Raw genomic sequence first — 22,407 nt, 5'->3', positions numbered from 1 at the left:
AAGTTAATGTATTCCTATAATATATATATATATATATATATATATATATATATATATATATATATATATATATATATATATATATATATATATATATATATATCCCTAGCATTTGAAATTTCTGTATTGTTGTAACTGTATGGAATGTGTTTCTCTGTTCAATATACAAAAAAAATTACCGGATATTGCGTCACCGGCGTACGTGCTTACGTATGCGGAAGCTGTCGTATGTGTCTGAAATTTTTCAGAAATCTGTAGAGTGGCCAGACAACAGGCCGGTGCGAAGCTGACTTTTTACCATCAGCGCCTGCAAGGAGGAGGTGGAGAGTAGGAGGGTCGACGGAGGAAGGCACACTCTAGAATGGATGAAGCTAAAAAAGAGGGGAATATGGCCGCAGACGGCGTTAATGGGCCGGGGGGGACGCAGACTCGCGCACCGAGCGATGAGCTGGTGAGATCAGTGTCTCTCCACAGCCGCAGGTCACGCGTTCTGCACGGTACCGTGTTTCCGTTTCTCTTCCTCTACCCGCTCTGCTTATATACGTGGTTTGGAGTTTACGGGGCGTCCGAGTATGTTGAGGCCGGCCTGCTGGCGCTCGCCGCTCTCGGGATCGCGCACGTCCTGACAGTGCTTTCTGGCTACTGGTCCGTGCACGCGCACTGCTGGCTCACCTGCTCAAAGGTGACATATAAAAATATATGTGTGCATTATAAACACTGTTTTGAAAGACTAACACATTTGGGTAACCCTCTCTTTGTTTGTCTTAGTTTGACTTGGCTGAGCAAGTCAAAAACCCAAACATATGTTTGGGACATCTCATAGTAATGCACAGTAAGCTGACTGGAATTATGTAATTATGTTTTAAACAGGAGTCTGATCCAGCCAAAGCCACCTTTGCAAAAGTTATACCAACACCCAACAATGGTTCAGCTGAATTAGTGCCTCTTCTGAGGGATAAGGTGAGACCTGTTTTTCCTGGTGTTTAGGGGTCACACTTGTGATCCTCGGCGTTCAAAACAGACCAAAGACGATCATCATTTTAATAAAATTAATGTAGTATATTTTGTTTCAATAATATTCTTTAATATTTTGTATTTTGAGGGGATGTTAGACAATATTCACCTCTAAATTATTCACCATTTATTCCTATATGAAAACAAATATACTAATATTTTTTATATTACTTTAAATAATGTTTTTAAAATCCAGTTCATAGAGGGCATATTTGTGCTATCTGATGGGAGAAATAAAGAAAATCATAATAATAATGCTGGTTAATAATAATGCCATAACCAGCAGATGCCTGTAATAGTCCTCTATTAACACAATGTATTCGCTAGCTCCTTATAAGAGAATTGTTTTGACATAAATTCTTAATTTTATTAGGTTTTGCATTTGGATATACATTTTGACATTATCAAAGAATATTTCATCATGGCTGATTTGTTGATTGTATCATAGAAATTGCTCTGTATTTTCACATTTTGTATGTCTTGTATGGCGGTCATTTTTAACCACAAATATCACAAGACTTTTTTTAAATACTATTTAGCCTTTTGTAATTACGTCCATTATTTTTCTTGTGTGTTCATATTTCAAGAACCACAAAAGTCACCAAATTTTGTACCATTTCGATTAAGTAAAAGATTCACAACGTAATATCTTTGCTCTAAAATAACCAAAGACCACCAGAGGGTTAAACAAAAATGGATATTTTGGAAGTTAGATATAATTATTTTTAATGTGGTATGATTATCTTAGATGTTATTATACAGTTGTCACAGTCATACAATTTTAAAAACTGAATTCCTGCAAAAGTGTATATATATATATATATATATATATATATATATATATATCCAACATTTAGATATCAGATTTTCAAAAGTTCTGGAAAAGTCATGATAATTCATTGGTTAAAAGGTGTGGAAAATGAAAAATGTATATTTGAAGTGCCTTTTTTGTGTGTGTGTGTGTGCAGAATGAAGATGGATCGGAAAGCCTGTCCTTTGAGTTCCAGAAGATCCGTTATGTGTACGACAGCAAGGAGAAGAAGCGCTTTCTGCAGGTGGCGTTTCCGATCAACGTTCCCATGAGTCATTTCCAGAACTGGAGAGGTTATCAGGAGGAGGCTCAGCTACAGGCTGCAGAGAAGAGCTACGGCACCAACCGCGCAGAGATGGTGGTGCCGGACTTCCTGGAGCTCTTCAAGGAGAGAGCCACAGCTCCCTTCTTTGTCTTCCAGGTACACCTGGTTTTATTCTACTGATATGCAGTGCTGGGGAGATTACTTAAAAATTGTAGTCAGTTACAGATTGCAAATTGCATGATGAAAACTGTAGTTAGTAACATAATCTATTACATTGATTATAGGGCTGCACGATTAATCGCATGCTATTCTCACGCGCATTTCGTCAGTAAAGCCGGTATTAAATGACGCTTCATTTAAAAGCAGGTGATGGCGATTTAGCGGTAATCAGGGAACCGGCTTTACTGACGAAATGCGCGTGAGAATAGCATGCGATTAATCGTGCAGCCCTAATTGATTATACATTTTAGGTGATATAATCTGACTGCTTTTAGATTACATTATTATCTTCAATTTAAAAGTAATCTATATACACATTATAGGTAATGTATTCTGACTACTTTTTGATTACTTTTAGATTACTTTTGATGTAACTCGTTTATAACATTGATTTGAATAGGACCATCTTATACCATATTGATATAAAAATACAAAGAGAAAATATATTCCATTTTTTGTTATACGCACAACATGAAGCACATTAAACATTACATTACAGGGTTTCCCAAACTGAGGTTTATGAACTGCAGAGGATATTGAGATCATGAAAAGCTAATAATTCGTTAAATTAAAAAAGGCAAATTAAAAATAAATGAAAACATATCAACAAATGCTAAAAAGTTGACTTTATTTTATACTTTATTTGTTTACTTGCTTGTCATGTGACCATTAATTGATATCAGAGAATATGCAAAATATGAAAATATGAATATGTGAAAGTGTTATTAAATTATTGATTTAATTATTACATATACCAAACAGATCAAAAGAGGTTTGGCTGACAAAAAAGTTTGGGAATGCCTGCATTACGTGTACATATGAAATGCAATGAATTTGTGCATTTTAATGGATTTGAAAGACAAAAATCTTCCAAATACAGTAATAAACATATTCAGAGCAGCGGCATGTCGGGATGAACACGAGGCTTCCCATGTTTTCAGTGACATCTGCTGTAAAAAGCTCCCAAATCAATTATAATTTTCCACAGCTCATGTTGTCTGGAGTTTTTTTGCCTACAGAAATTTCTTGGAAAGATATTTTTGCTGCGTTTTGTCAGCAGTACAACCCACTGAAAGAGAGTGTCTATCCCTCACAGCCTCGCTTCCATTCCCTTTAAAAATCAAAGATGGCGCTGCTGTGAATAAGGTCTATACATGGTTAAATGCTCTTTATTGTCAGAATACGACAAACACTTCTCATTTTTGAATACTTTACACTTTGCCAGTCTTTTTTCCTTAAAATCTTAACAGAAAAAATAATTTCTTAGCTTCTGCATGTGCTAACGGGTGATATTGTTTCTTTCAAATCAAGAAAATCATCAAATCGTATTGCCTGATTATGATTGTGTATCTTCCTCTGCACAGCATGCAGTGCAGGCTGTAATATTAATAATATTACATGTTTTGTCTCTTAGAAATGCACATTTGACAGTAGTAGTAGCTTGAGTTAGGATGCAGATGTAAATTAATATTCATTAACAAAAACAGTAACATCTGTAAAACATTGTAACAACCTCATTTTTATATGGTAAAATTTATATATTCTGACTGTTCATCAAAATTAACCCTTGGTCTTCCGTAGTAACATACATTTAGATCATGGTAACCACACATATAGCACCTCAATACCGTGGTAAAATGTAACTATATGGTTTCTATATTATTTGTATGAAAAATGGTAGCTTAAATCCATTTAAATGCATAGCTTAATCACAAAAAATACAGTAATTATATTCTATTACTCCTTTAATACATGTCTACGTTAATAATATAATAAAATTCGATATGAATATCCCACAACACCATGATGCATTTAGTGTTACTACAGTAAATACAGCAGTTAGTGTTACTATAGGCTTTTTAACACTAAAAATGTATCAAATTTCCATCCTGGGTCCAGAATTGAGAAACGCTACCCTGTGGGTATGTAATGACCTGCATGTTTTTGTTCCCCTGCAGGTGTTTTGTGTGGGTCTGTGGTGTTTGGATGAGTACTGGTACTACAGCGTCTTTACACTCTTCATGCTTGTGGCCTTTGAAGCCTCTCTGGTGCAGCAGCAGATGAGGAACATGTCCGAAATCCGCAGAATGGGGAACAAACCTTACATGATCCAGGTAACTGCGACGGCCTTCAGCTTCCAGCTCCAGTTTTGGTTCATCTGTAGTGAAATGCCCATGTAACTCTTATCGAAATGTTCTTCATAATGCACACAGTTCTGGCTCTGTCTTCTGATTGGTCAATGCATCATTCCATTTGTGATATCATCCACAATACAGTAACATATATGCACAGCTACCATATTTAAAAAGCATTTTGTATTGTATGCTTGTCAGGGACTATATATTTTATTGAAAGTATGGTGTTCAAAGAATATGCTAAATAGAATAATGTGTTATATAGTTATTGTTTCAAAAATGCAGTAACTATTTTGTAAAAGCATTGCCTTGTTGCTTCATTAATAAACAGATATTTAGAATAAGGGCGGTATGTATAATTTGAGCTCTTTCGATTTGTAACAGGTCTATCGGAACAGAAAATGGAGGCCTGTATCCAGTGATGAACTAGTCCCTGGAGACATTGTCTCAGTTGGTGAGTTTTATGTAATCTTTCTCAGGGTTTTTCCTGGGTCAAAATTGGTCTTTGGTGGTGGCGGATGAAAAAGGTCATCCACACACACGGTACAATGTACCCTACCCATGTGAACTGAGAGCCAAGTACTGACAGGAAACACAAGGTACACAAAGGTGCACTCTTGTGAAAACCGTTATAATCAATGAAGCTGTGAAGGGAATCTCTTATTGACATAATTTTTAAGCTCATTGCTGCAAAAACACATTGTAAATGTGAATGTTTCTCAAACACTTGTGGGAACGTTTTAAAGCAGACTGCATAATGGCAGGTATCATCACATTATATGATCAAATAAATCTTTGGCAGGACAAAGATTCGTTATGTCGTCTGCCAAAATATTTTTAATGCAGAAAAAAATCCTGTCTATAATCACATCAAGTAAATGCAGCCTTTATGAACATAACATACTTCTTTGAAACCATTACAAAAATCATACTGGCTTTTTAAATTACTGTTCAAAATTAAAATAAAAGTACTTGGCTTCTGGTTGTCACATGTTTGTAGTTACTGTGATCAGCTACACTTGTTGTTAATTTACTAGTACTGATTTCATGGTAAAAATCCAAATACTAATGTGATATTCACTAGCATGTTAATGAACATCGATTTGTCATTTTGTCACAGGACGGTCTCCTCAGGATAACCTGGTTCCTTGTGACGTGCTGCTACTGAGAGGCCGCTGCATTGTGGATGAGGCCATGCTCACAGGAGAGTCTGTGCCTCAGATGAAGGTGCGTCTGGTATCTGTCTCTACAGGATCAGCACCAAACCTCAGCAAAATCTGCTCTCTGTAATTGGCTATGTTTTGTCTGTAGGAGCCTGTAGAAGATCTGGACCCTGACAGGATCCTGGACCTGCAGACAGACTCCCGACTTCATGTCATCTCAGGTGGCACCAAAGTGGTTCAGCACAGCCCGCCTCTCCGAACCAGTGCTGGACTGAAACGTTAGTACTCACAGCTGTGATTGGTCCTCAAGAACTTTTATGTGTGCATTAGCTCTAATGCCCAATAAACCTTAGATTTATTAGTGTCAACGATTTGATTGTATTGTTGATAGTATATGTAAGTGAACAATGTTTCACTTTGTGTTACCTGCATGTTTTTGTATCCCTGCCCACAGACAGATTGACAGAGCATTAATATAGGATTAGTTCACTTTCAAATAAAAATTTCCTCATTATTTACTCACCCCCATGTCATTCAAGATGTTCATGTCTTTTTTTTCTTGATTCGAAAAGAAATGAAGGTTTTTGATGAAAACATTCCAGGATTTTTCTCCTTATAGTGGACTTCAGTGGGCACCAAACTGTTGAAGGTCAAAATTACAGTTTCAGTGCAGCTTCAAATGGCTTTAAACGATACCAGACGAGGAATAAGAGTGTTATCTAGAGAAACCATCGCTCATTTTTGAAAAAAAAACAACTGTATATGCTTTATAAACACAAATGATCACCTTCCAAGTGTTTTCGCCAAAACCGCACTTTCGTATTCTTCAAAAAGCTTACGCTGTATGTCCTACACCTTCCCTATTCTACTTACGGATAGAACTGGCGCTGCATTCATTCCGTTAGTAGAATAGGGAAGGTATAGGACATACAGCGTAAGCTTTTTGGAGAATACGAAAGTGTGGTTTTGGCAAAAGTACTTGGAAGGCGATCATTTGTTTATATAAAGCATATACAGTTGTATTTTTTTTGAAAATGATGATTTTTTCTCTAGATAAGACCCTTATTCCTAGTCTGGTATTGTTTAAAGCCCTTTGAAGCTGCACTGAAACTGTAATTTTGACCTTCAACAGTTTGGTGCCCATTGAAGTCCACTATAAGGAGAATAATCCTGGAATGTTTTCATCAAAAACCTTCATTTCTTTTCGACTGAAGGAAGAAAGACATGAACATCTTGGATGACATGGGGGTGAGTAAATAATCAGGAAATTTTCATTTGAAAGTGAACTAATCCTTTAACAGAACATTTAGGTTGTAAGGGTAGGTTTTTCACTGAAAATTTGACCATACTTTGTCTACTCTTTAAGCAGTGTTATGGTAAAAATGGAACACTATGGCAACAGCTTTCTTACCTGTAGGTGATGGCGTTTTGCTTCGGGTGGAACTGACATAACAGCAGTTTCTTTCAGTTTTTCTCCATTCGTTTGGCATAAAACACTGTCCGTGGTCATCCAGTTTACGATTCTTTGCAGCCTTTAGCCGCTGCCTACAATGCACTGGATCCTTCACCTGGAAATCGAAAGTAACTCAGTCCCGCTGTTTGAATTCTTGCATCCGGGAACAATACAAGTCGACACCATTATCACTAAATGTTTGCTAGGAAGTATTTCCTACTAAAAAAAAGTGGTATTTGACTCTGGTCAAAAGTATACATAGCAGACTGGTGGGAATGGTCTTGAATGACGTCATTGCTTGTGCATTATGAGTGATGAAGTTTTCCTACCTATTTGGAAAAAGGGAAGACAACAGCCTTTTTTCTCTGTTTTCTCTTGTCAGGTAGCACCGCATAGGCAGCCAGTTTTTATTGTGAGCTCATTTTGCCAGAGGTTAAGTACCCCTTTAAAGTTGGCATGAAACGGAAGTTGAGATAGTCTTTTCTTCCCGTTTGTGATGTATATCAAGAGTGAAACCGCATCTTGAACAAGAAAAAGATGTAGGGCATGACTTGACTTTGTCCATGGGGAGTTGATTGGATTGTTGGATGGTTGTGGTTTGCTGTTGCTGTGATATCATGTGAGTGACAGGTTGATCCCGCGTCGGTAAACACATCATCGGAGAAGAGATGAGCTACAAGAGGAAGGGGAAGTTATTTTGATTAAAGATCAAAATGGGCAAGGGCACATGAATTTTAAAAAATAACGACGTGCACTGATAAATCATTTATAGTACATACTGCAATATTCCATAAAAAAACAAGAATTGTTTCAGTTTTGATTTCATTGTGACTTTAATAGTTTTAAATGATTGAATAGGATAAATATCACATGTATAAGTAATCATACTCTCTCTTTTTCTGTCTTTTCACAGCTGTAGACAATGGCTGTGTGGCTTATGTTTTGCGGACTGGATTCTACACTTCTCAGGTGAGGTGCTTGATCAAGTGCCATGTTTTTGAAAGTCATTTGTTTGGACGTTTTGCCACTATTTGTTTGGAGGACAGTGGAAAATTGACAGGAAACAATTAAGAGAAGGTGGTGGGATAGAGTTGAAAAACATGAGTCGCAACCCCACAACCCCCACCTTTGATTTTGCATCTTAAAAATGTCTGAACCTTTGTTGTTTTTAGGGCAAATTATTGAGAACGATTCTGTTTGGCGTGAAGAGGGTAACAGCCAACAATCTGGAGACCTTTATCTTCATCCTTTTCTTGTTGGTTTTTGCCATTGCAGCAGCTGTGTATGTTTGGGTCGAGGGTGAGTCGCCTTCATCTCCTTTCACAGGGATGGGCAAGGATAGTTGACTAGCTGTTTTTTTTTTGTTTTTTGGAAGAGGATTAATACTGTTAAACACTAAAACCTGCACCGAAATGTCACAGAGAATGTATCTCCTTTAGTTACTGCTGAATTACTTTTAAGATAAGTTAAATATTTTAACTTTTTACAGCCAGTTAAAGCTTGGAATCTCTGTTCAGTTCAGTTATGTGTTTTGAACTCAAGAACATATCTTGTGTAAACTGCCCCTAAGAAACTGATCATGTTATTTCCAATTTCCTTTCTTTTTTGCTAATTTAAATGTCTCTTGTACTCTTTACAAGCCCCTGTGAGATATTTATATTATTCCAAGCATTTTTTAGTTTTTTTATTTAATTTTTTCAAAATGGTAGAATCTTTTTTACGTATAAGTGATATAACATTTCTCACATATCAACAGCATATCACATCAGTTTTTAGTGTTTTATCTATGGTCTTGGAGGAGCAATAGATATAATGTATCCGCTGTCTCATACTTCACTCTCTGTTTTTTTTCAGGGACGAAGGACCCGAGCAGAAACAAGTATAAGCTCTTTCTGGAGTGTACTCTGATCCTCACATCAGTAGTACCTCCTGAATTACCCATAGAGCTCTCACTGGCTGTTAACACATCTCTCATAGCGCTGGCCAAACTCTGTGAGTGACCGCACTGAATTCTCACTATTCTCTCCTTTCTCAGACTTATCCTCTACTATTCTTCTCTTCCAGATGTGTTTTGCACAGAACCTTTCAGGATCCCCTTTGCTGGGAAAGTGGAGATTTGCTGTTTCGACAAGACTGGGACCCTGACAAGCGACAGCCTGGTTGTTCGTGGTGTCGCGGGGCTCAGGTAAACTCTAAGCCATAACATCTCGCAAAATCATCCTGAAAGAGTTTTCCTTCTTCATTATGGACCCTTTTCACAGACTGTGATAACACATTTCCATGGTTGTTAACATCTTAAATATTATGGCTGAGACAATACATCGATTCCTGATTTGTGATACAACGAATCTGGATCGATCCTGATATTTTCTCTCGAATAGAGCTTAGTTTTAACAGCAGATGGCATTCTAGGCTAGTTTTTAACTACACACTCAAATGCTCACGAAGAAGAGTGCTGGAGAGTGCTCATGCGTTCGGCTGAGTCATGTAAGTGGTTAAATATACTTGCAACTTGGCTCAGAATGCTTTTATGACGCATGATTAATGTAAACACAGCCCACTGCGAACACCCTTGTAATAAATTTGCTTCAACCAAACTTTATGAATGATTATTTTAGGTTTAAATGGTGTGTGTAAAGGAACTTGAAGCAAGCAGAGTACGGTTGTTTCTAAAGCACATAGTGCCATCTGCTGTTAAAAACTAAGCTCAGCATCGATTCAGCATCGGAAAATATCAGAATCGCTCCAGATTCTTTGCATTGGGAATTGTGGATCAATGTATTGTCCCAGCCCTAATAAATATAGCATATAAAAGTGTTTTATATTTTAATTTATATTTTAACATATTAATTCGGTTGTACAATGCAATTGTCACTCCTGTAAATTACTGAACTGTGTGTGAACAGAACAGGATTAAGCACTAAAAGGTGACAACTGAATTTAGCTGCAGTGTGTACGTGGCCTATGATGACTTCCACTTCTGAGAACCCTGGAAAGATTCCATTTGTCTATTTGTGTTCCTTCTTTCCTTAGAGATGGGAAACAAGTGACGCCCGTGTCAGAGATACCAGTGGACACTCATCGGGTGGTGGCTACGTGTCATTCGCTGGTCACGCTAGATGATGGGCAGCTGGTGGGTGATCCGCTGGAGAAGGCCATGCTGACCGCAGCAGACTGGACGCTCACTAAAGGTCAGATTTAAACACAGATCCAGTGCTTGAAGTGGGCCGGTACGCTCTCTATATTTACGTTTAGTGTACCACCAGTTTTCCTTGCGTACCGGCACTTCCGACATGTTGCACGTACGAAAGCGCTCCCTTCTTGAACTGTGCATTTTTCCACTTCAAGCACTGCACAGATCTGTTCATCAGAACTCAGTAACTGCACTACACATGATCATTAAGAGTAATTTATCCATTTTCCATCATGTTCTATTTTTGTCAGCAAAATGTTGAAATTTTCAAAATGCCTTTGAATTGATGTTTTACATGCTTTCTGTCCCTTTGTTTAGATGAGAAGGTGTTTCCTCGTGGCATAAAGACTCCAGGGCTGAAGATCCATCAGAGGTTTCATTTCGCTAGTGCTCTGAAGAGGATGTCAGTGCTGGCATCATATGAGAGAATGGGCTCCAGTGAGCTCTGCTATATCTCAACTGTTAAAGGTGCACCTGAGACCCTGAAGGACATGGTGAGCATCTCTTTTGCTCTTTAGGTATACATTAGTTTGTTCTCTGTGGTTTATAACCACATATCTGTGCTGGCTCTGACAAACACTAAAGATGCACAAGTTTCCCACAGGTTTTTGTGAGACTGTGGTGGGGGAGGGGGTACCTCTGTTCCTCTAGGGACACTGTACCTCAAGCGACCTAGTGAAATGCCATCTTTTGAATCATATTCCTATGAAAATATGAAAATAATGGAAATAATGCCAGTGCCCTATACATTCCCCAAATGCACGCTAAACTCACAGCACATGCAGAGATGGAGTTCACTGCATTCATTCACTGTGAGCTCAGCCATTCAGAAATGTGGAAAATACCGGATCAAGAGCTGACCACATGAGCAAAGTGCGGACTTTGATTTGAAACATGCAGTGCAAACAATCTATATGCTTATTTAATTAAATTGCAGTCTTTTGTGATTTGATACGGGCACAAAGCCATATTGCACTTTCAGTTTTAGTTCGATTGACAGATACTTTGCCAAAGCAATGGTGCCAAACAAAGTTACAGACCTTTTATGTTATTATGAGAAGTTTTAAAATATTTTAACTGTGGCAACACAGATTAGACTATGGCAGGCTGCCAGAATCTAGGTAATTAATAGGAAATGCTGCATTCTTTAGCTTAGCATGAGAAGCTCTGCTCCCTCCCTCACACACGAGTCCCAGGGTTAACTTTTACCCTGGGTATGTGGAAAATACAAGAACCTTCTCCAGATAAATTGAATTAGTTCTGTTTGGAATTCTTGGTGGGATAATTACTTTAATTATTCTAGAATGATAAGGGAGATTTTGTAGGGGAGTGCATCTAGTACATCTAAGAATAAAAATGATAAAAAGAGGTATAATGACACAGAATTTGACAAATGACACAAAAAATGAAACAAATTACTCAATTTGAGTGTGAACCATCCATTTAGGGAAAAAACTTGAAAAATGCGGGTGTTTACACTTCGCTTTTCTAATAGAATCAACTCAAATTTTTTCAGTAACCATAAAGTAAACATTTTTTGTTTTTTTTAAACTTCTTTCCTCAAGTTTTCATAGGCCACATTCCCACTGTTTTTGACCCATTCAATATGATTATAAAATAATTATTTGAATTTTATTATTTTTAAATAAAAATATTAAACAAAATAAAAATTTATTTGTAATGCTATTGTCCTGTAAATTGTCTAATAAAAATGGATATTTTATAATTTTCAAATGAGAAGCCCACACCAAGCCGACGGTCGGCCATCAGGCAGTTTTTGTTCATCGACCGACTAAGTTTTCTCAGTGTGTTCCGCACCGTCGGCTGAAGTTGGTCCACGTCAGCTTTTTTTCAACCGAATCGACATGTTGGTCAGTCGAACCATCTGATTATTCTGTTCAGCTACTGCCACCTGCTGATACGGAAAGGAATTTCTTCTTTTGACGTGCTCCTGCTCCACATGTGTTCTGATTGACTGTGATTTTGACTATAGTGAGGGTTACAGCACACCTAATATTAATTGAATGTTATTCATTGCTGCCATTTTGACCTGAAATGATGAGAATTATTTTGTGCATAATACCGTCAGGCTTCATTGTAAATTGTTGGTCATAAATAGTTTATTAAGGCATTGTTGTTTGTTCAGTTCTGCGAGTGTCCAGCCAGCTATGACGAGGTGCACAGAGAGATGTCACGGGAGGGAGCGAGAGTTCTTGCACTGGGATACAAAGAGATGGGCCATCTGAGCCATCAGCAGGTAGGGATTCGTCAGTGATCCCTGAATGAAATGCTGAATGTCTGTTGTTTCTCACAGGCTGTTATGATCTCACTCTGTGTGTGTGTGTGCAGGTGAGGGAGCTGAGCCGTGAGGTGCTGGAGTGTGACCTGCACTTCGCAGGGTTCATGGTCGTGTCCTGTCCTCTCAAGAACGACAGCAAAGCCGTCATCAGAGAGATACAAGAGGCCTCACACCATGTGAGTGTATTAACTTAATATGTTAACATGTATTTGCTAACAGTTGAATATTTAAATGTTTAAAAAAAGTGTATAAATAATACATATAAAGGTTTGATATGTAAACAAACTTGCTTCCATTGCTATAAATGTTACTTAAAGGGATAGTTGAAACAAAAATGAAAATTCTCTCATAATTCACTCACCCTCAAGTTGTTCCAAAACTATATGAATCTCTTTCTTATTGAACTTAAAAGAAGATATTTTGAAGAATACTTTGGAAGTCAATGGGGACCAGAAACTGATACAGTTAACCACTTTCTTCAAAATATCTTCTTTTGAGTTCAGCAGAGCAAAGAAGCTCATACAGGTTTGGATCAACATGAGGGTGAGTGAGTGATGAGAGAATTTTCATTTTTGGGTGAACTAACCCTTTAATTGTTGTGATTTATTTATATATACATCACCATTCAAAAGTTTGAAGGGTCAGTAATATTGTTGTAAAAATTTTTTGAAAAATGAATACTTTTATTCAGCAAGGACAAATTAAATTGGCATTTAAAACATTACAAAAAGATTTTCATTTTAATTAAATGCTGCTGTTTTGACCTTTCTATTCATCAAAGAATCATGTGATTATTACCAGGGATGCACAAAAGTGGTGCGTATGTGCAACCAAAATAAAAAGACCTGATTTTGATTAAATGTGTAATGTGTGTGTTGTAGGGCAGCATAGTTTGCTTTCTTTAGATTCATCATTTTATTACAGTTCAGTCTATTAAGAACCAGTTTTCCAATTATTGCCATTTAAAGTCCTTTACCTTTGCCTGCCTGTTTGTTTTCCTGAGGCAGATCTAACAATTTTCACATTGTCTGTTCGCAGGTTGTAATGATCACAGGTGACAACCCTCTAACTGCGTGTCATGTGGCCAGAGAGCTGCATTTCATGCAGAAAGAGCACACACTCGTACTACAGCCAGGCCCCAATCAAGGTGTGTGACGCCTCTGACAGAGAGCTGGAGTAACAAGTTTTGAATCCATTTCATTATTTTTCTTTCTTTGCAGCTGAATGGCAGTGGGTGTCCATAGACGGCAGCGTGTGCCTCCCTCTACCTCCTTCCTCAGTCTCAGATTTGATCAGGCGGTATGACCTCTGTGTGACAGGAGAGGGGCTGACCAGGTTGACCTATGAACCCCGTTTACTCCACGCCCTGCTTCCTCATGTGCGAGTGTTTGCTCGTGTCAGCCCCAAACAGAAGGTCAGCTTTACACGTTTGAGAAACCTTTTAAACCTTTACCGTATGGTTTGTTGTTGAGCTGTTGAAAATGGTTAACAGTGTTGATTCTCTTTTCTGTGCAGGAGTTTGTCATCACTAGTCTAAAGGGACTGGGTTTCGTTACGCTGATGTGTGGAGATGGCACGAATGATGTGGGTGCGCTCAAACATGCCCATATTGGTGAGTTATTAAACATACTTGTGTTAAAATCAGACATTTATAACACACATGTAATGGATTTCTCCATGTGTCATTTACAAATCTAGCATACAACAAATGTATTTTCTGGGCTCAAAACATGCTTAGCTCTTTCAGAAGTATGTCATAGATGGTAAATTTAGCTAAATTTAGTTAAAAACAATCGAAAATCACTTTAATCATTAGATGTACCCATGTAACATGTCCTTTGTGTTTACCAGGTGTGGCCTTGTTGGCTAACGCCCCAGAGCGCATGCCTGAGAAAAAGAAGAAAAGCAAAGACAAAGAGTACTCCTCTGGAGAGCCCAGACCTGGACCACCAGTCCCGAGTTCAGGGGGCAAACTCAGCTCCCGTGCAGCCAGACAGAGATTGATGGCCCAGAGAGAGGAGCAGCTAGCTGCACAAAAGGTTTTTTTTTTTTTTTTTTTTTTTTTTAAACAGCCCTCCCCTATGATCATGTTTTGAGTTTTCACATTTATTAGGCTTGAACTATTTCTTCCGTATGTGTGACCCCATGTTGCATAAATGCCTTGTGTTATAGGAGAGGATCAGTCAGGTACTGCGAGAGTTAGAAGAAGATCAGATTCAGGTGGTTAAACTGGGCGACGCCTCCATTGCTGCTCCATTCACCTCTAAACTCTCCTCCATACAGTGCAGTAAGTTGAACATGTTTTGGATCAGTTAACGTTCTCATTTTAGACTGTCTACATTAATCCGGATATACACTTTATTTTGGCATTCTGTCCACACTGATACGCCATTTTTGAAGAGGTGGAGCACGTAGATAAATTTGTAGTGTGGACTGAGACAATGGAAGTATTCAAAAACATTGACGCATGTATAGTCATGCAGTGTTACTATTAAAAAGTTACTATTAAAGGAAAAGCTACTATTAAAGGTAATGCTGTACAGTATTGTGTTACTCCCTAATAAAGTAACTAATTAATAAAGTAATGTTTTACAAAGATGCATTACTTCTTAAAAAAAGTAACAAAAACCTTACTTAGTTACTTTTCATGGAAAGTAATGTTACAATTTTGCATTACTCCCTGATGAAGTAACAAATTACATTACTAAGTTACTTTGTAAGGATAGTAATGTTAGTAATGAGATGAGTTGCTCGCTAAAAAGCAATGAAAACATTAGTTACTTTTTATGGAAAGTAATGCATTACAATATTGGGTTACTCCCTGATGAAGTAACGAATTACATTACTTAGTTACTTTTTATAGAAAGTAATGTTACAATTTTGTGTTACAAAGATGAGTTGCTCGCTATAAAGCAATGAAAACATTACTTAGTTACTTTTTATGGAAAGTAATGCATTACAATATTGTTACTACCTGATGAAGTAACGAATTACATTACTTTGTTACTTTTTATAGAAAGTAATGTTACAATTTTGTGTTACAAAGATGAGTTGCTCACTATAAAGCAATGAAAACATTACTTAGTTACTTTTTATGGAAAGTAATGCATTACAATATTGGGTTACTCCCTGATGAAGTAACGAATTACATTACTTTGTTACTTTTGAGTAATGTTGCATTATTTTTGCATTACTTTTTCTGTCCTTGCTGAGGCTCGCTCTTTTCCAGGCCTTGCAGGTGTTTTTTCACTGAGAAGTTCTTTTTTGCATGCGTTTAACACAATAATGCATTCAACAACATATATAACACACACACTGTTATTTTCGTTTAAAAACACATTTAGAACATGATAATATTCTGACCTCTTAAAGCATTTCATGACCCCTAGGGCTATGTGTGCCACACAAAACGTCTAACATTATGGGTTATATTAGCTACTGTACAACTCTTCTTATTGAAAGTTTAAAGTAATGTGCTTTGTTACTTTTGTACTTGTTGTCTTGTCCTGCGCATGCATAAGTGTGCATGTCTGAGTGTCTTTTATCGAGAAAAGTGTTGAATTTTAATTAAAAAATTTTAAAAGTAGTGTGCATTACTTCAAAATACCCCAAAAATTAATGTGTAAATTTACGTTGTCATGTGACATATATTGTACCTATAGGAATCTACGGCCATACTGGTATGTGCCTGCTATGTGCTATTCACCTGCACAGTGTTGCTTAAAAATAAATGTTACTTTCTACAATCTTCATATTACATTCCTGCAAAGATGATAGAATATTTAGTCGCAATTGCTGCCTTGCGACAAAACGTGAGCCGATTGAGTGCGACCTACACTGTAAAAAAATCTCAAATCATTATATTGTTTCTTTTTTCATTGGCCTTTTTGAGATTTACTTACTTTCAAAAAGTTGAAACACACCAGTAAGTGGTGTGATATTTAGCTAATAAAATAAATGTGCCAGAAGAATAGTGTGAGAACTCTCTGTATCGTTTCGGTGAACCTTTATTATATTTTACGCATGCGCAGCCAGATGATTTAAGGGACTTCAGACGTGTCAGTATGGACGAAAAACTTGGAAAACGTTAGTGTGGACGAGAGCATTTTAAAAACGAAAACAGTATTTTAAAATTTACACAGATTATTAGTTCCACGTACAATTTTCCTAACATTGTCCCATCTGTTTTCAGTCTGTCACGTGATTAAACAGGGTCGCTGCACTCTAGTGACCACCCTGCAGATGTTTAAGATCCTGGCGCTGAACGCTCTGGTTCTGGCCTACAGTCAGTCTGTGCTCTACCTAGAGGGGGTCAAATTCAGCGACTTCCAGGCGACCCTTCAGGGCCTGCTGCTGGCCGGCTGCTTTCTTTTTATCTCAAGGTCAAAGGTGAGATGGTAATGTTTTATAAAGCTGCTTGTCATTTGATGAACTGCATTTCACTGACTGAATACAACATCTGTTCATCTCAGCCTTTGAAGACCCTGTCCAAAGAGCGGCCTTTACCTAACATCTTCAACCTGTACACTGTCCTCACAGTGCTGCTGCAGTTTGCAGTTCACTTCTGCAGTCTGGTGTACCTGTACAAGGGGGCACAGAGCAGAAGCCCACCCAGGTATGAATAGGACACTTATCGCCACATGAACGGGGCAAGTGGAATTTTAGAAGTAGGAATCTTAGAAATATCTTATTACCACTTACAGTAGTACAAAGTTGTATATGTAAAGCCCAAAGTCAGTACCAGTTATTCTTCACATGTGACGTCAATGTTCACATTTGTGTTGGATTTTCATTTGCAGTCTGGCTTCATGTTTCACCTCTCTCATGCTCTTTTTTTTTTTTTTTTCTCTTGCAGGGCAGAGCGGTTTGTGGACTTGTACAAAGAGTTTGAGCCCAGTCTCATTAACAGTACTGTATACATCATGTCCATGGCCATGCAAATGGCCACATTTGCCATTAATTATAAGGTACTTTAAATGTTCATGTGATTATTATATTAAAGGGATTGGTCACACACAAATTGAAAATGTTGTCATTATTTACTCACTCTCAAGTTGTTCCAAACCTGTATTTCTTCTGCTGAACACAAAGGAAGATATTTTAAAGAATGTTGGTAATCAAAAGGTTGACGGCACCCATTGACTTCCATTGTATTTTTTTCTTACTCTGGATGTCAGTGGGTGCCATAAACCGTTTGATTACCAACATTCTTCTTTTGTGTACAGGAGAAGAAACCAACTCATACACATTTGTAACAACTATGCGTGAGTAAGTATTGACAAACTTTTCATTTTTGGATGAACTATCCCTTTAAATGCATATGTCAAACATTGTGAAATGATTACTTTTTACTTTCATAGATTTGTAACATGCACTTCACCTTTGTATTTCATTTAAAGGAAATATTTTGTCATGACATTTTTGAATATTTTGTTATAAAATGAATTGACAAATGGGTTACACTTTATTTTAAGGTGTCCTGGATTCATTGTAATTATACATTTATGTACGGAGTAATATTAATTAACTACATATACTTACTATATGATTAGGGTTTGGTTTGTAGTGTTGTCAAAAGTACCAATTTCGATACCAAGTCGGTCCTGAAATTTAAAAAATGTGACGTTTTGAGCACTGTTGAGCGGATTCATAAACACCTGATTGGTCATTGTGTTCACGCACTCAACAGATATGTCTGTGATAAGGTGTTAGCGATCACAAAACTTGCCAAATGTCATTGAAATCAAACCGCCTGCAGCATTTCCTGAAGTGCAGTGATTGAAAGGGCTATTTTAGTATCATTTAAATACTTTTATAGTATTTATAAATAGTTTGAATTAGATTTTATTTTATATTATCAGATATTAGTTTAAAAATTTTTTTTTTTTTTTGTAATTTTGTTATGTGCTTTTTTCATTTACATTTAATTTGTATGTTTCTGTTTAGGTTTATTTTATTTTTATTTCAGTTTAAGTAATTTTAGTACTTACACTTAAAAACAATTAGAAACTAACTGAAACAAAATCCATTTTAAGTTGAAGTTTTTAATCTAATATTTACATTTTATTTTACTTCAGCTTAATTCTATGATTTCTTATTTCTATGAACGAAAGCGATTTTTAATAGAATTCAGTTAACAATAACAGTACTGCAAGCTTAGATGAGTCAAAGATTTAAAGTGAATAATAAATGTTCATTTTTGTTTGAACTACTGACTTCTGTCTAATTGTACAAACTTGTCTTGTTCAGGGTCATCCGTTCATGGAGTCTCTCACCGAGAACCGGCCCTTGCTGTGGAGCATCGCTATATCAGGACTGGCCATAGTAGGGCTGCTGACTGGATCTTCACCTGAATTCAATGAGCAGTTTGCCTTAGTGGATATTCCAACTGAGGTATGAATTCAGTACACCATGCTATTCACAAACTATTACTTACTAGAATGTCAATGGAAAGGTTTGTATTTTAAGCGTGCAATGTGTCATTATATCAGTATTGTGTGATATACTAGAATTGTGATAAAATTGTCTCTGGATACTGTTTAATTAAATTCCGCCATTCAAAATGTTTGCATAAATGTTCATCATACAAATTGCGATTTTAATAATTTAATTCTTTTTTGTACATGCACTTTCAGTCTAAGCATAATACGTTATTTTATTTTACTTGCATAATACATTATTTTATATATTATACAATATAATAAAATGCCATCTAGTCAAACCCACAAATCTCATTATCACAAATTATCATCTCAAATACTTGTGATTTGAATAACCATGATCAGATGATTAATCAATAATCGCAACAGGCCTAATGAATGTATAATCTAAAAATGCCTTTAACTTTTCAGCATATGATGTGAGACATACTAATCCAATTTGTTGCATGGCATACTATATACAGGGTTTTTGCGGGTCTTAAAAAGTCTTAATTTGCCCTTCCACAAATTAAGGTCTTAAATCCAAGTCTTAAACTATTCTTATAGTCTTAAATCTTAGTCTTAAAAATTGCACTGCAAATAATGAATATCTTCCTCAGTATTTTTGTCTTGTTTTATAATACAGATATCTAAACATTCTTAAATCAAGATACATTTACTTGAGAGGCAAAAAGAATATATGAAGTCTTGTTTTCTGTGAAATTAAGACCAAATTAACTGAGTTTACACTTAAACTAATATATGTCAGTGAGTTTTGAATTAAGCTTTGAATTAAGTTGATTTTTCTGAGACCACTGGCAGATATTTGTTCTTGTTTTAATCGTAAACTCGGTTCATTTTGATCAATTTCACAGAAAACAAGACTTCATTTTGCTTCTCTAGTAAATTTATCTTGATTTAAGAATCTTTAGACATTTGCACTGGAAAAAAAGACAAAAATACTGAGGAAGAACAGCACTTTGCAGTGCGATTTAGAAGGTTCAGTAAAAGCTATTTCCATATTCTGGTCCTTAAGCTATTTCTTTCTTTCTTTTTTCTTTTTTTTTGGGTAAAACCAATGACAAGTAATTGAGATCTGTTGTAAGTTGTATTGTCAAACTCTGAAGTGTTAAGACAACTCATTGTGCTTCTCCTTAGATATTTACACTTAGAGAACATATTGACATGTTGTTGTGTTCCTTTCACTTTATTCCTTAAATGTTCTTTATTAGATCTTAAAAAAGCCTAACCCTAACCTTGATAAAACCTGCAGAAACCCTGTATATAGTAAGCAAATTGGTATTCAACCTTTTTCTAATTAACTTGCCTCTTATCCGTGGTATACATGTATAGCTATTTACAATTAATATGTTTTTATATTCTTTTTCTCTTTGCAGTTCAAGTTAATAATAGCCCAGGTCCTAGTTGTGGATTTTGTCGCCGCCCTGCTGGTGGACAGAGTTTTGCAGTTTCTGTTGGGCAAAGGAACCCTGAGGTTGCCTAAATGAACTGTTATTGCCAACAGTCACCAAAGCAGCTGCTGCCCCTCGTGACCAGACTGTGAACGGGCTTTACAGGAACACGGTGCTCCACTGGAGGCGAACTCTGCGAGATGCGAAAGGACGGGCGTGAAACTCAATACTGTACACACCCCCCCCAGTGTTTCCTTTTCCTCCTTGTCTCTGTCTTTGCTCTGTCTTAATACTTTAGCTTCATTTTCTTTCTACTGACATCTTTAACCACCCCCTCCTCTCTGAAGGCCAAGAAAACTACAGTATTGTGTTGAGGGTGAGCGTGTGTTTCAGTGCGGTCGACGCGCTCGGCTGTGACAGGGGCGTTCTGGAGAAGTGTTTCTTTTTTTTTGTTTTCATCATTTTGTAAAAAGATAAACCTCAGAAAGACTTATAAATGACCAAAAAAACTGTTGTTGGGTTATTTATTTGCATGAATCTTTCTCATCAAGACTTTGAGAGAGCAAGTGAATTTTGTACTGCTTTTGATTAACAGCAATATATGATATATGAGCCAAACAAATTTTTTCAGGCAAGCAAAGTTAAAGTACATTATTTCACAATAGTCACTTGAAGCTTTAAAGGTGCAGTATGTAAGATTTCTGTTTGCTAGAGGTCGCTAGAGGCCTATTCAAAACAAAGGCGTAGCTTGATGACACCAAGTTTTAGTGAGGAATCTTGGGACATGTGGTTTCCGCCTCAACGGACGGTGCAAAAGAATAGGGATAGGACTCGGGAAGAAATCATGTTCATGGATGCGATTATTAACGTTACTGTAGTATGAAGCAGAGCAATCGCTCCAGCGGCCTCGTTCAGCTCCCACAACACTCGCCTCACGAGCAGCAGGACGTTTATTATTACACATTCGTCGCCGCCGCTTCCGTTTTTCCGGTCATGAGTATGAGGTAACGCAGCTCTGTTTATCATATTAGACACATTTGAGAGTGTTGAAAATGATGTTATAACGTTACTCTGTGCGTTCGCTCGACGGCCGCTGTAAGACACTTGTTGCACACTGCAGTAAGATATTTTAGAATATATTAAATGCTGGATGGCTTGTGTTGATAAATGTCATGTAATTAATCATAACATATAACATATTGTATGATGGAGAAAATGCTGTATTACTGTCACTAAAAATAAAGCTGCATCTGCTTATGCTATGTTAGCTACTTGACAAAATAGTGTTTTTCTCCGAGGCATGGTAAAGCATGGTACTCGCAAAAAAACAAGAAAATTAGATTTAAACAATAAGACTAAACGTGTTGAGCTATATAACAATAATTAGTTTTCTGTCTATTAACGTAACCAAACAGTTGTTCCCTTGTCTATTAAAACATGTAAATATTAAAGCGTCTTTGGTGTTTCCATAGTTTCTACAAAATAAAACCGGAAATCAAGGATAACGTGGGTATGACGAAAATGACAGGCGACTCCTCACACGTCCCGGAGCCTTGGTTAAAATTGCAATTTTCTCATGATTTACAAATAGTTGGAAACATTTGGGATATTGTAAGTACTCAAGTGAACAAAATATATAACACTGGCCTAGTGGTTTTTGGATATTTTACTGCAAAAATATTACATATTGCACCTTTAAAGCACATTTAGAAATGCAAGTGATGAAATATGAATGCACAACATGGTATGATATTTGGTAAAACATTACAATAAGGTCTCGTTTGTTGATGTATTAGTTAACATGAACTAACAATGAGCAATACATTTGTTACAGTATTTATTAATCTTTGTTAACGTTAATTAAAATACAGTTCATTGTTTTTTCATGTTTACAGTGCATTAACTAATGTTAACAAATACAACTTTTGCATTTAATAATGTATTAGTGAATATTGAAATGAACTAATATTAATAAATGCTGTAGAAGTATAAAGTAGTTAACTAATAAAACTATCAACACTTCA

The 22,407-nt window shown here is 36.7% G+C and overlaps 1 protein-coding gene across 1 annotated transcript; it reads left to right on the top strand.

Moving 5' to 3' along the window:
* Positions 1-224: 224 nt before the first annotated feature.
* Positions 225-21,617, top strand: atp13a1 (ATPase 13A1). Its single transcript, XM_067376630.1, has 25 exons — positions 225-682; positions 871-960; positions 1,983-2,246; positions 4,268-4,423; positions 4,829-4,898; positions 5,565-5,671; positions 5,756-5,885; positions 7,974-8,029; positions 8,233-8,359; positions 8,915-9,052; positions 9,125-9,245; positions 10,094-10,251; positions 10,572-10,747; positions 12,400-12,510; positions 12,603-12,728; positions 13,591-13,699; positions 13,773-13,966; positions 14,068-14,164; positions 14,404-14,591; positions 14,725-14,839; positions 16,745-16,941; positions 17,025-17,167; positions 17,408-17,519; positions 18,802-18,945; positions 20,369-21,617. Exons 1-25 carry the CDS (start codon positions 362-364, stop codon positions 20,477-20,479), a joined length of 3,561 nt encoding a protein of 1,186 aa, XP_067232731.1. The 5' UTR covers positions 225-361; the 3' UTR covers positions 20,480-21,617.
* Positions 21,618-22,407: the final 790 nt, after the last annotated feature.

The sequence above is a fragment of the Chanodichthys erythropterus genome, chromosome 3, assembly GCF_024489055.1.
Source record: "Chanodichthys erythropterus isolate Z2021 chromosome 3, ASM2448905v1, whole genome shotgun sequence".
In the NCBI taxonomy this organism is placed as follows: Eukaryota; Metazoa; Chordata; class Actinopteri; order Cypriniformes; family Xenocyprididae; genus Chanodichthys; species Chanodichthys erythropterus.
Note: the sequence above shows the minus strand (reverse complement) of the source record. Positions and strands in the feature narration are given on the sequence as shown.

Coding starts and splice junctions, on each gene's coding strand:
- atp13a1 (XM_067376630.1), top strand. CDS start 362: ATGGATGAAGCTAAAAAAGAGGGGAATATGGCCGCAGACGGCGTTAAT. Junction 14,592..14,724: donor AGCAGCTAGCTGCACAAAAG/GTTTTTTTTTTT, acceptor CTTGTGTTATAG/GAGAGGATCAGTCAGGTACT. Junction 17,168..17,407: donor CAGAGCAGAAGCCCACCCAG/GTATGAATAGGA, acceptor TTTCTCTTGCAG/GGCAGAGCGGTTTGTGGACT.